Consider the following 12878-nt stretch of genomic DNA (forward strand, 5'->3'; position numbering starts at 1 on the left):
TGTTCTTATACCATTTTTAAACTCGAAAAGATATCTACCCGAAAAAAACTATTAAGAAAGAAAAAACAGTAACTTTGACTGTTTCATATGAAAAAACGACAAAGGACATGTGCACAATGTACATAACAATCTTAACTGACTAAAATTATTGATAATGTGACCCATATGTTTAGTATATAAAATATGGTCTAAAGCACATGCTTTAGCTACATTATGAATGAGTTGGATCTATATGGTGACAGTGTTTCAGGTACCTTTAACACCAAAATAAAAAAAAAACATAAAAGTAAAAAAAAAAGTTGTTTATATAAACCGAGGACCTAAGCCATTTACACACACAAACTCATATCTGTATGACTGTATCTGTGTATGCATATTTTTCTTAGCAAAGAAACTATTTTTATCCGTATTCATAAAACCTTATAATCTGCCATGAGTTAACTAGTAAAAAATGGGAGTAAAAAGAGTTGGGTGTACTCACATAAATACCATTAATCAAGACCATAATATGTTATTTGGATGTTTAAATAGTCAATACGGTTACTAGTTAGTTCCCTTATAGTTTTAAGTAGTTCAAGCATTGATGTTTCTTGACTATTGTCTTCCGTCTTTACACTACCAACTCAACGATAGTTTCGGTCCTAATCCCTTTCTCTTCCCAATATACCGCCGGTTCTTCTGGCTCTGCCTCGAATCCCTTATCTCAATAACAAAAAAAACTCTATGTGGACACATTCCGCCAGTACAACCACATTGGCAGCAAGCTCGCGACCCTTGGATCGTCGTATCTAAAAATAACAATTATAGTAAATCCTCCCTTCCATGTTCTTAAGTTGTTTTGTGTTGTGTCTAAGAATCTAGCCTTCCTTTATAACAAGGTAAAAGAAGAAAGAATCTAAGTTAGCTTTACTCTACATTAATTCCATCACTACATAAATTTAAGTTATTCAAAAATCTATACAAAAAATGTTTCAATTTTTTTTCTCTTTTATAACATGTCAGAATTTCTTTTTATGTCACTACTATTAGTGATCATTGTTAGCTATCTCAATAATAGTTCCTTTTTTTTTGCTCATTTCTTACACGGCTTAAAATAAGCAGAAGCAGCTTAAGAGCATCAGCAGTAGTACAAGCAGGTGGATGTGAGTCTTAGGGTGTAAGTATTAAAAAAACGAAAAAATTGTCTCTCTCTTCACATCCGGGTGCAAGTTTACACTCGGATGTAACACATTTTTTCTCTATCTCTCTTTCTTTCTCTTTTTCTTTTCTCTTTTGCTTTAAATTATAATACTAAAAAAATACTTACACCCACACAAACACATTTGCCACTACTCATGGTCTAAGCAGGAGATGCTTGATTATATATGATGCCTCTCGCCATCAGTGTTTACTCTGTTCCAAGTCTTCTTCTTCTTTGGCTAAAATGGGGTCCACGATTCATCAATCCGAAAAGTCCCGACTTTTTTTTGGGGTTTCGTCGAGAATTCGATTTTGGTTTCTTTCGAAACTTGGTCAAATGTCGAATACGCGTTACAAAGAACAAACCTTTATCTCTTTATTTCGTTTGTCTTCGTCAACGGCTGAATCAACCAAATGGTCGGTCCCTGGGTTTAATAAACCTCTAATAATAATGGCTTTGCTTTTACTCTGATGACTTGTTCAAAAATGGAACAAAGATCACTCCTTTGCTTCCTTTACCTTCTCATACTCTTCAATTTTACTCTCAGAGTCGCCGCAAACGTCGAAGGTTCTTCCTTTTTCTGCTTCTCTCATGAAAAGTCCCTTCCTTTTTCCTTTTTGGTGATTGTTAGATTCGAAAGTTGGTAACTTTTTGTTTGTTTGTTTGTTGTTTTGATTGTAATACAAACAGGTGATGCTTTAACTCAGCTGAGAAACAGTTTATCATCAGGTGACCCAGCAAACAATGTACTCCAAAGCTGGGATGCTACTCTTGTTACTCCATGTACATGGTTTCATGTTACTTGCAATCCTGAGAATAAAGTTACTCGTGTGTATGTTATGTTTCTCTCTCTCTGCTACTGGTTTTTCTATATGAATGATTCAATAATCCCTTTGGGAATCTACTGTTTGATGTTTGCTTAGTGACCTTGGGAATGCAAAACTATCTGGAAAACTGGTTCCAGAACTTGGTCAGCTTTCTAACTTGCAGTACTTGTAAGCCATCTCTTCCTCAATGTCGATTGATTCTACAGGTTTTCTGTTTTTGTTTTTCATCTTATATTCTACTTATGTGTTTAGGATGGATTTGAATTTGTTATGCATATGCTTCATCTTGCTTGTTTAATGACTGTGGCATAAGATAGACTTCCTGAATCTTCACATTACTTCCGTTTGGAGAGCCTTAAGGGTCATTTAGATACTTTCTAGATTTTTTTTTGATATCTTTGGTAATCGCTAATCGATGCCATTTTAGATCTCTTAAGATAGGCTTCTCGAGCCTTGTTACTGGAATCCTTCATAATCATCTGTCAGTTTGAATAGATAGGGACCTAGAACCATGGCATTATGAAAGACATTTTCTTTTTCGAATTCTCTATGTCAAATGTTCTCCTTAAAGTCTATTAAAAAAATATGTAACTGGAGAGTTTGGATCTGGTATTTCTCTACAGGTGATCTCAACTCTGCATATTTGTGTTCCTGCAGCGAAATGTTTTCTTGAAAATAAATCAATCTGAATTGCTTACAAAAATAGTTTCTACTTTCATGTATCTTAGCCCTCTACGATTAGTATAGTTCTTCATAATTACTGGGTATCTTGTTTGCTACATACTTCATTATGTTTTCTGTAACATGAACTTCTGGTAAAATAGTTTAGAGATTTTCCAGTCTACAATAATAATTAAGCAAAGCTTAATGACAGGGAGCTTTATAGCAATAACATTACTGGGGAGATACCTGAGGAGCTTGGCAACTTGATGGAACTAGTAAGCTTGGATCTTTACGCGAACAGCATAAGTGGTCCCATCCCTTCGTCTCTTGGCAAACTAGGAAAACTCCGGTTCTTGTATGTACCATACTCTCCTTCTTCTCTTTACCGCTTCAAAATGCAGCTTCATTGTTTACAGTTTCAAAGTTTTGTTGTATTTATTTTCTAAAAAATTATTGCGTCTAACATTCCAGACCTTAATGAAGGTCACGGTCTAGTGTAATTATTTCAGGGAGAGGGTTGTTACAGGCAGCCTTATTTTGCTACCCCACATTTAGTCAAGTAGAAGAATTTCGAATTCTTTTAGTAAAAGATTACCCATTGAATATATGATATCACACCACATATAGAATTCACCCTGATTGACTTGTGAACATACACCTCATACTCCTCTGCCACATTGTGATCCTCAGTGGAAGCTATTGAATTGATAAATTTACTTCGTGCCTGTAAGGAGACATTTGATAATAACCTGCCGTAGGTTTGGACAGAACCCGAGGCAGGGTCCTATCGAAAGAAAGACCGGCAAATCGCCTATCATCAAAAAATTCAGTGTACATGTGTAGCGTGAATGTTTCAGAAGTAGTTAGAGGCTAAGTGTACAAATTTAATAAACAAATTCAGTCATTTCCTTAAAAGGTCTATGCAGTTGGATAAGATTTTACATCAGCTCTAATTTCTTTTCTTATTAGTTTTTATAGATAAATCGTATTTTGCTGGATGTTTAAGTCATTTTGAATTCCTTTAGTGGTTATTTTCAATGTTTGACATTCTACTTTATGTTGTTAGGCGTCTTAATAACAATAGCTTATCAGGAGAAATTCCAATGACTTTGACTGCTGTGCAGCTGCAAGTTCTGTGAGTGTAACTTTGTCTCTCCTGTAATTTTTTTTAATATTTTTTGGTGCAATCTTGAGCTCTGACAAATGGTTTCATCCTAAAATGCAGGGATATCTCAAACAATCGGCTCAGTGGAGATATTCCTGTTAATGGTTCCTTTTCGCTCTTCACTCCTATTAGGTTTTCCTTCTTTTTCCTAGCTTTATTCTTGATGGAGTGGTCAGGATGCATTACTAATTATTTGGAAGTTATCTGCAGTTTTATGAATAATAACTTAACGGCGCCTGCTGAACCTCCGCCTACTTCCACTTCTCCTACGCCACCACCACCTTCAGGTTTTCATTTTCTTCTGTGTTTCTTGTCGGTTATTTACATTCTTCAGTGTCCAACTTCCTCTACATTCTTATATTTAATGGTTGGGTGCTGGTAAATGGCATTTCCACATTTAGCTTAACATAATATCTCCCTTCGCATCCACTCACACATTTATGAGTACCATTTTGGTTGGCACAAATCTACTTTTTGAAATCTTATCTACAGTGTATGATCTTAAACCACTATATAATTTTTTATATATGGTTGCACATTCGAATATGGAAAGGCATTTAGTGGATATATATTTGGTTGAATGTTTCATGGTTTTATTTTTTAATGTAATATTTCGTTATATATATTTTACATGACTTTACTAGGATTGATAACCTATGAAAAAAAGCTGACTTCTTACTAGAGTTTATCATTTTACATTGATTGGTGTTGAAGATGACACGTATGACATTTAAACCTAGCAGCTTGACTTAGTAGAAACAGAAATTCATGGACATTGCTGAAAAGGGAAATTAAATTATGAAAAAGGTGTGAACTTGCTAAAATGCTGAAGTATAAAAAAAGGGTTAATGGACACAGTGTTTATGGAAAATTTATGGGCAACGTGGGACACAAAGATCTATTTGACACTTTTGAAGCTCTTTGATCTGAAAAATGTATTAGCTCTTTCACATTTGCTCAAACGTTCCACTTAGTTGATCAATTAACGATTTTCCCCTAGAAACTCTTCACTAAATCTCTGCGGATGAGTTCTCTGTATTAATAAAACTTTGTGTTTATCTCATACTATTAGGGAGTCAAATGACTGCAGCAATAGCAGGGGGAGTTGCTGCAGGTGCAGCACTTCTATTTGCTGTTCCAGCCATTGCGTTTGCTTGGTGGCTCAGAACAAAACCACAGGACCACTTTTTTGATGTACCTGGTTAGTCAACTCTCCTCATCTATTTTCCCATTGAAGCTTCTTTGGCTGATTTATCTGTTTTGGTGTACCAAATTCTGCAGCTGAAGAAGACCCAGAGGTTCATTTAGGACAACTCAAAAGGTTTACCTTGCGTGAACTGTTAGTTGCTACGGATAACTTTAGCAATAAAAATATATTGGGTAGAGGGGGTTTCGGTAAAGTGTATAAAGGACGTTTAGCCGATGGCAATCTAGTGGCTGTGAAAAGGCTAAAAGAAGAACGTACCAAGGGTGGGGAACTGCAGTTTCAAACCGAGGTTGAGATGATCAGTATGGCCGTTCATAGGAACTTGCTTCGGCTTCGTGGCTTTTGCATGACTCCAACTGAAAGATTACTTGTTTATCCCTACATGGCTAATGGAAGTGTTGCTTCGTGTTTAAGAGGTACCTCATTCTTTGTTCTTCCAGATTCTTTGATTGTTCCTTCGATTGCATGTTGCATACCAAAGGCAGGGGTTTAAGACATTGATCCTAATATAGTTTTGTTTTGAATGGTTTTTAATTGGTCAGTTGGTAAAGTATCTTATCTTTGATTTTTCCTGTTTAGAGCGTCCTGAAGGCAATCCACCACTTGATTGGCCAAAAAGAAAGCATATTGCTCTGGGATCAGCAAGAGGGCTCGCGTATTTACATGATCATTGTGACCAGAAAATCATTCACCGGGACGTGAAAGCTGCAAATATATTGTTAGATGAAGAGTTTGAAGCTGTTGTTGGAGATTTTGGGCTCGCAAAATTAATGAATTATAACGACTCCCATGTGACAACTGCTGTACGTGGTACAATTGGCCATATAGCCCCTGAGTATCTTTCGACAGGAAAATCTTCTGAGAAAACTGATGTTTTTGGGTATGGGGTCATGCTTCTCGAGCTCATCACTGGACAGAAAGCTTTTGATCTTGCTCGGCTTGCAAATGATGATGATATCATGTTACTCGACTGGGTATGTTTTTTAAATGGTTCCCAATCATCTTTTTGAGTCCACATTTTGCAATGAAGACTAGTATTTTCTTTTGTGGGTGTTATTAGGTGAAAGAAGTGTTGAAAGAGAAGAAGCTGGAAAGCCTTGTAGACGCAGAGCTTGAAGGAAAGTACGTGGAAGCAGAAGTGGAGCAGCTGATTCAAATGGCTCTGCTCTGCACTCAAAGTTCTGCAATGGAACGTCCAAAGATGTCAGAAGTGGTGAGAATGCTGGAAGGAGATGGTTTAGCTGAGAGATGGGAAGAATGGCAAAAGGAGGAGATGCCAATACATGATTTTAATTATCAAGCCTATCCTCATGCTGGCACTGAATGGCTCATCCCCTATTCCAATTCCCTTATCGAAAACGATTACCCCTCAGGTCCAAGATAACCTTTAAGAAAGGGTCATTTCATGTGGGTTCTTCAACAAGTATATATATAGATTGGTGAAGTTGTAAGAAGCCAAAACCCACATTCACCTTTGAATATCAATACTCCAACAGTAACTCATCTCTATAATATAGAATTAATTTTGGCTTTATAGACCAATAAAGATTATCAATACTCCACTTGAGCTGTTGAGCATAAAGCAAGATGTTTACAAACCTATAAAGTTGGAAAAATGGGTAGAAAAACCCTTAGCTTTCTTAAAAACATATAAAAAACCCTAAACTTTTTTTGTGGTTTATTAAACGGGAAAAATGTTAAAAAAATCATGAACTTTCAAATTTGGACGATTTAATCTTGGACTACGATGAAGACATTTAAATCATAAAGTTTTTGTTGACTTTACAATTTAAATGTCTTCATCGTAGTCCAAGATTAAATCATCCCAAATTTGAAAGTTCATGATTTTTTTGACATTTTTCCCTTTATTAAATCCTCACCTTTTCATAAGTGATAAAATAAATCCTAGTATCAATAACTTTAATTTAAATTCAAACAAATCGTAATATTAAAACATAAATAAATATAAACAATTTGATTTAGGGTTTTTCTTCTAAGATTCTAGTTTACAATCTTTTCTAGAATGAAATTTTTGAAGCCATGATATAAAAAGTTAATTACTGAAGTTTATTCGGTTGTGTTACAAAAAATCATCAATATGAAACCAAACAGATTTTGTTACGAATTATATGTAAATTCTTATATCGAACCAAATATGAGTTTATATTAATAATAGTTTATTCAGTTAGATCACACAAATTTACTACCGTGAAACCAAACCAAATCTTATAATACTACGAAAAGTACATGAATTTCCACATCAAAATATTTTTATTGGACAAACTAAATAAGATTTACTAATAGTTAATATATATATATATATATATATATATATATATTAAAATATAATATAAATTACATTTAATTAATCATTATTTAACTATATTTTGATTCAAAACTTGAACACTCGAAAAAAAATAATCAATTGTGATATCCTATAAATTTTTGTAGTTTATATAACATAACTTCTAATGGTAACAAAAATGATTTGCCCAATCTCAACTAACTGGTGAATGAATTTTCATAGCGCAAAAACCCTAATTTTAGAAAGAAAAATTGTAAACTCGAATTTGAAAAAATAAAATCGTAAATTAAATTGTTTTTGTTTCTTTCTGTTTTAGTGTAAAGATTTTTTTTTTAAGAAAATGAAGTTGAGTATTAAGATTAGGGTTTATTTGACCATTTATAAAAAGGTGAGGGTTTAAAATCCCACAAAAAAAGTTGAGTGTTTTTACATGTTTTTAGAAAAGGTGAGGGTTTTTTTACCCATTTTCCCTATAAAGTTTGACAATATGTTTTCCATGAAAATCAAATTTCGAACCCGCCAGCAGAAAATCTCTTTTTTTATATTTATTTTTTTTGTTTGTAAAAGAATTTAAATCGATGTATATGCATCTAGTATAAATACATAATTTAACAAAAATTCCGTTACACCACATTGGTTAAATTTTCTCGAAATATAGTAGCGGAAATTCTTTTTATTTACATTTTGTTATTTTGTTTCAATAAAAAAATGAAATTGATGTATATATCCAATACAAGTTACGTTGGCAGCACACTGGCTAATTTTTCCTAGAAAATATTTCGTGTTTGAACCACTGTTTGAAAAATTCTTTTGTTTAAATTTTGTTTTTTTTTTTAATTTATGAAATGTCACATTTATTGATATGAATAAGAATGTTTATGTACAAAGATATAAAAGAATAAAATATGAATAACAGATCTAGAAAGAGCCAAATAGTTTAACTAACACCTAGTGCTTGGAACCATCGCTCAAGTAGATGGGCAAGCTGGGGAAATCACTCTATTGTGGATCGTTGTTTTTGTTTTGGACAAAATGGATCGTCTTTTCTATGACCCTAATAAGGTGATCAGCTGGTCGTAACATGTGCTCATGTAGTCTTTCATTTTGTTCACGCGAGACGTGATAAATTGTTGTCTCGAACGCCAAAGTCCAAAGGAACCAAGATGAAGAAAAGCTTGTCAAACTTGCAAGAAATGAGATGTTGCAAAGTCGTTTACCTATCCATCTAATTTGAAATTAGAAAAAATTAGCTAAATAATAAAATATAATAATTTTATAGTTAGGTAAAGTCTTCAAAATTATCTTTGTAAAAGTCTTCAAACGTTAAAGAGAATATAAACTAACTAACTTTTGACGAAAAAAATTTAAGTAAATAGTCATTGCTGAAAAATATGAAAGAAAAAAAGACTTCTGCACACAATTTATGACACTTTTATCCTCACTTTGATGACCATCATCACATAATCTTACTTTCTTATTCTGCTTTCTTCTTTGCAAACTCCGCCGTCATATCTCCATCGCATATCGGCAACATATTTCTCTGTTCTTTCTCTCATCAACACAGATATATCTATATATCTATCTCTCTATCTATCTCTCTATATATCTATCTATCTATCTATCTATCTATCTATCTATCTCTCTATCTCTCTATCTCTCTATCTATCTATATATCTATATATCTATCTATCTATCTATATATCTATATATATATCTCTCTCTCTCTCTCTCTATCTCTCTATCTCTCTCTCTCTCTCTCTCTCTCTCTCTCTCTCTCTCTCTCTATCTCTCTCTCTCTCTCTCTCTCTCTCTCTCTCTCTCTATCTATCTCTCTCTCTCTCTCTCTCTCTCTCTCTCTCTCTATCTCTCTCTCTCTCTCTCTCTCTCTCTCTCTCTCTCTCTCACCAACAAATTTCTCGCCAATATCTCTGGATTTCTTTGTTTCCTATGTCGCCGACGAATCTCTCTAACCATCTTTTTCTTCTTCTTCTCCCTCTCTGTAGGAGCGCAAAATATGAATTGAGAAAATATGCGAATTTTATTAATATAACGATAAACAGAAACGAATTACAACAACGATAATTAAAGACGTAATTTAAATAATATAAATCACAGAGGCAAGATATGATATCTTTTTCCTTAATTCAATAAATCGGTCGTAAGTGCTTTCGGACAATCACGATTTATGAATCCCAGCACACAACCGATCACGAACTAATACCCGAGCACACGAGTAATAGACTCAAGCGAATTTGATCTACGATATACTCTCAAAACTACTAAACTAAAGACTTACTTTTAAGAAGCAAGAGAGAGGCGAGATTTTAGAACTGAGAGTGTTTTCAGTTTGAGAGCTTGAGAAATAATGAGGCTGGGTCTCTTTATAAAGTAGAGGGAGGTAGGCTTTGAGAGAATATTCTCAGAGTATTCTCCAAGTTACTTGGAGTGAACCCCAAGTTACTTGAAGTAAACTCCAAGTTTTGCAAAAATATGGAATATTTCCATAAGATGCAACTCTCAACATTTGGGCCAAAAATACTCAGCGAGCCCAAAAGCCCACAAGCCCGACGGACCAGAAGCCCGACAGCCCACGAGACGACGACGCGACGACCCGACAACCCGCACCCGTGTTCAGCCCGGTTCGGTTCGGTTCGGTTCGGTTTGGTTCGGTTCGGCTCAAGTTGCTCACTTTACACCCTTATTTCTCATTCAATTCAACTCCGTTTTTGACGTATGAGTATACCAACTTGTAGTACTCGTTACCAGCTTTCCATTGCACTAACGACCCGACGATTCCGTTCAGCCGTTTGGCCGGAATTTGGCTGGAAAGTCGCCGGAAAAATATTTTGTCAAAAAAAAGTTCCAACAATCCCCCACATGAATAGAAATAAGTCTAAACATATGACGACTTAACTAACCCTATGGACTGACACAACTAGCTGGACTAGATAGACCTTCGAGAGTATATGCGAAAACTAACTGTATCTGAGATGGTGGGATTTTTCAGCTTTGAACCTACTCATTGTTAGTACCTGTCGAGTTTACTCGGCCAGATGGTGAACATGATCGTGAACCATCCGGAGTTTTATGCAAACTTAGACAGCATGTATAACACAGCTTCGCTTTCTCGTAGAACGAGGTTCTCTTTTGTGTTCATTGTGGCCTTGAACATGCCTGGTTAATCAGTGAACTTGGAGAGTATAGCCTCACATATTCTCCTAGAAACGGCACCATTTCACACTCACAAGGTGATTTACTAGCTGCTTGTATTTAAAGAAGGGGAAAATCCCAGAAAAAACACTCAAAGTGACACTAGCTCCCACTTTAAACCTCGAAAGTTTCGCACTTCCACTTTAATACCTCAAAGTGACAACATTAGCAACATAATACCCCAAAATATCTTCTTTGTTCGTGGGCCCACAACATTTAACAGAATTTTTGAATCCGTTAACAGAACACTTAACAGCATTAAACTCCGTTTAATTAATCTGTCTTTCTGAATCATACATATAAAAGTAAGGTTTCACTCTCTCATGATTGGTCCACTTGGCAATATAATTTTTTTAAAGAAATTATTTTCAATTAAACCACAAATAAAATATATTTAATTATATACATTTAATTCACAATTTAATATAAAACTGAAATCATATAAATTATGCATTAAATATATTCTCCACTCAATTTTATTCAATACACAATCAATTAGAATTATAACTCCCATATTTATTTTTTTAAATTGTAACTTCTATCACTTTTCATCCTATAAATACTCATTTTCTCATTTTTTTTCATTCTCTCATCCTCTTCCACTATATCTAAAATCTTTTTATTATTATTATTGTTTTGTGTTTTTTTTTTTAAAAAATTTTGGTTGTGATTGTTGTTGTATGGGTTAAAAAACTCAAATTAAATATCATTGTAAAAGCTTAATTCTAAATTTTAATTTCTACATTACTTTTTTGATTTTTTTAAAGATTCATCTCCATTGTCTATTTTAGATTATCATCTTATAAGTAATCATTCTCTCATCCTCTTCTACTATATTCATGTATCTATATTTTTTTTTTGTTATATGGGTTAAAATCAATGAAAACATCATTGTAAGAATTTAATTATAATTTTTTTTTAACATTTGTTTTTGTTCCTAACACCATACTAGATTACACCTATTTCTTCTTTAATTTTCATATTTTTAATTTTGAATTAACATATCATACATATTAAAGTAGGGTTTCACTCTCCCCTTATTGGTCCACTTGGCAATAAGATTTTTAGAAAAATTATTTTCAATTAAACCACAAATAAAATACATTTAACTATATACATTTAACTCACACTTTAATATATAAAACTGAAAACATATAAATTAGCATTAACTATTCCACTCAATTTTATTCAACACACAATCAATTAGAATTGTAACTCCCATATTTATTTATTTATTTTAAATTGCAACTCCTATCATTTCTCATCTATAAATAATCATTTCTCATTTTTGTCATTTTCTCATTTTCTCATTCTCTCATCCTCTTCCACTATAAATCTCAAATCATTTTCTTTCTTATTGTTTTGTATTTTTTTTTAATTTTGGTTGTGGTTGTAGTATGGGTTAATAAAAACTCAAATTAAATATCATTGTAAAAACTTAATTCTAAATTTTAATTTTTTTTAAAAAATTGTAAACTTAATTCATCTCCATTGTCTATTTTAGATTATCATCTTATAAGTAATCATTCTCTCATCCTATTATACTATATTCATGTATCTATTTTTTTATATGTGTTGAAATCAATGAAAATATCATTGTAATAATTTGATTCTAATTTTTTCCTCATTTATTTTTGTTCCTAACCTCATACTAGATTACACTTATTTCTTCTTTAATTTTTTTATTTTAATTTTGAATTAACATATGTAAAATAAAAGTGTTGATGGCTATAACAAAACTATTCAATATTTGTGGAAAGTTAAAAATATTGATTCTAATCATCGCACAACAAGGGAATGAAGTTGAAAAGATCCATCTCCATTATTTAGGTTGGATATTTGATTAATTTCTAACATATTCATTTATTTTTTTTAGTTATGCAATATATAATGAAATAATTTATTCTAATATATTTATCATGCTAAAACTAAAACATTTCTTATGGCAAATTGCTATGGGATCTCTAGCAGTTACTTCAAAATTAACACATCGAGGGATCCAATGTGACTTTCTCTGTAAAAGGTGTGAGATGGCAGAGGAAACAATAAATCATGTTTTATTTGAGTGCACTCATTCTCAGAAAATATGGGAATTATCCGATATACCTACGCAATAGGTAGTTTTCCTCTAACCTCGGAATTCTCAAATCTAGATTATCTTTATTGGAGGTTACCATCTAATCTAGATGGGGGAGAGAAAACTTTCAGTTATGCTTGGATTTTGTGGTTCATCTGGAAAGATAGGAATAAAAAGGTTTTCAAGGGATTACAATCTGAACCCAGAGATATTTTAAATCATGCTTTGAGTGAAAAGTTAATGT

General features: G+C 33.1%; 1 protein-coding gene across 1 annotated transcript; it reads left to right on the forward strand.

Annotated features, from left to right (window-relative positions):
• Positions 1–1462: 1462 nt before the first annotated feature.
• On the forward strand, positions 1463–6593 carry LOC9321959 (somatic embryogenesis receptor kinase 4). Its single transcript, XM_002883763.2, has 11 exons — positions 1463–1747; positions 1871–2012; positions 2104–2175; positions 2882–3025; positions 3737–3805; positions 3896–3967; positions 4046–4122; positions 4908–5036; positions 5117–5458; positions 5622–6016; positions 6103–6593. Exons 1-11 carry the CDS (start codon positions 1651–1653, stop codon positions 6424–6426), a joined length of 1863 nt encoding a protein of 620 aa, XP_002883809.1. The 5' UTR covers positions 1463–1650; the 3' UTR covers positions 6427–6593.
• Positions 6594–12878: the final 6285 nt, after the last annotated feature.

Source organism: Arabidopsis lyrata (genome assembly GCF_000004255.2).
Source record: "Arabidopsis lyrata subsp. lyrata unplaced genomic scaffold ARALYscaffold_3, whole genome shotgun sequence".
NCBI classification, from domain to species: Eukaryota; Viridiplantae; Streptophyta; class Magnoliopsida; order Brassicales; family Brassicaceae; genus Arabidopsis; species Arabidopsis lyrata.

Excerpts from the sequence above, each read along its gene's own strand:
- LOC9321959 (XM_002883763.2), top strand. The coding sequence starts at position 1,651 with ATGACTTGTTCAAAAATGGAACAAAGATCACTCCTTTGCTTCCTTTAC. Across the intron at positions 2,013-2,103 it reads GAGAATAAAGTTACTCGTGT|TGACCTTGGGAATGCAAAAC; the intron begins GTATGTTATGTT and ends ATGTTTGCTTAG. Across the intron at positions 3,968-4,045 it reads TCGCTCTTCACTCCTATTAG|TTTTATGAATAATAACTTAA; the intron begins GTTTTCCTTCTT and ends AGTTATCTGCAG.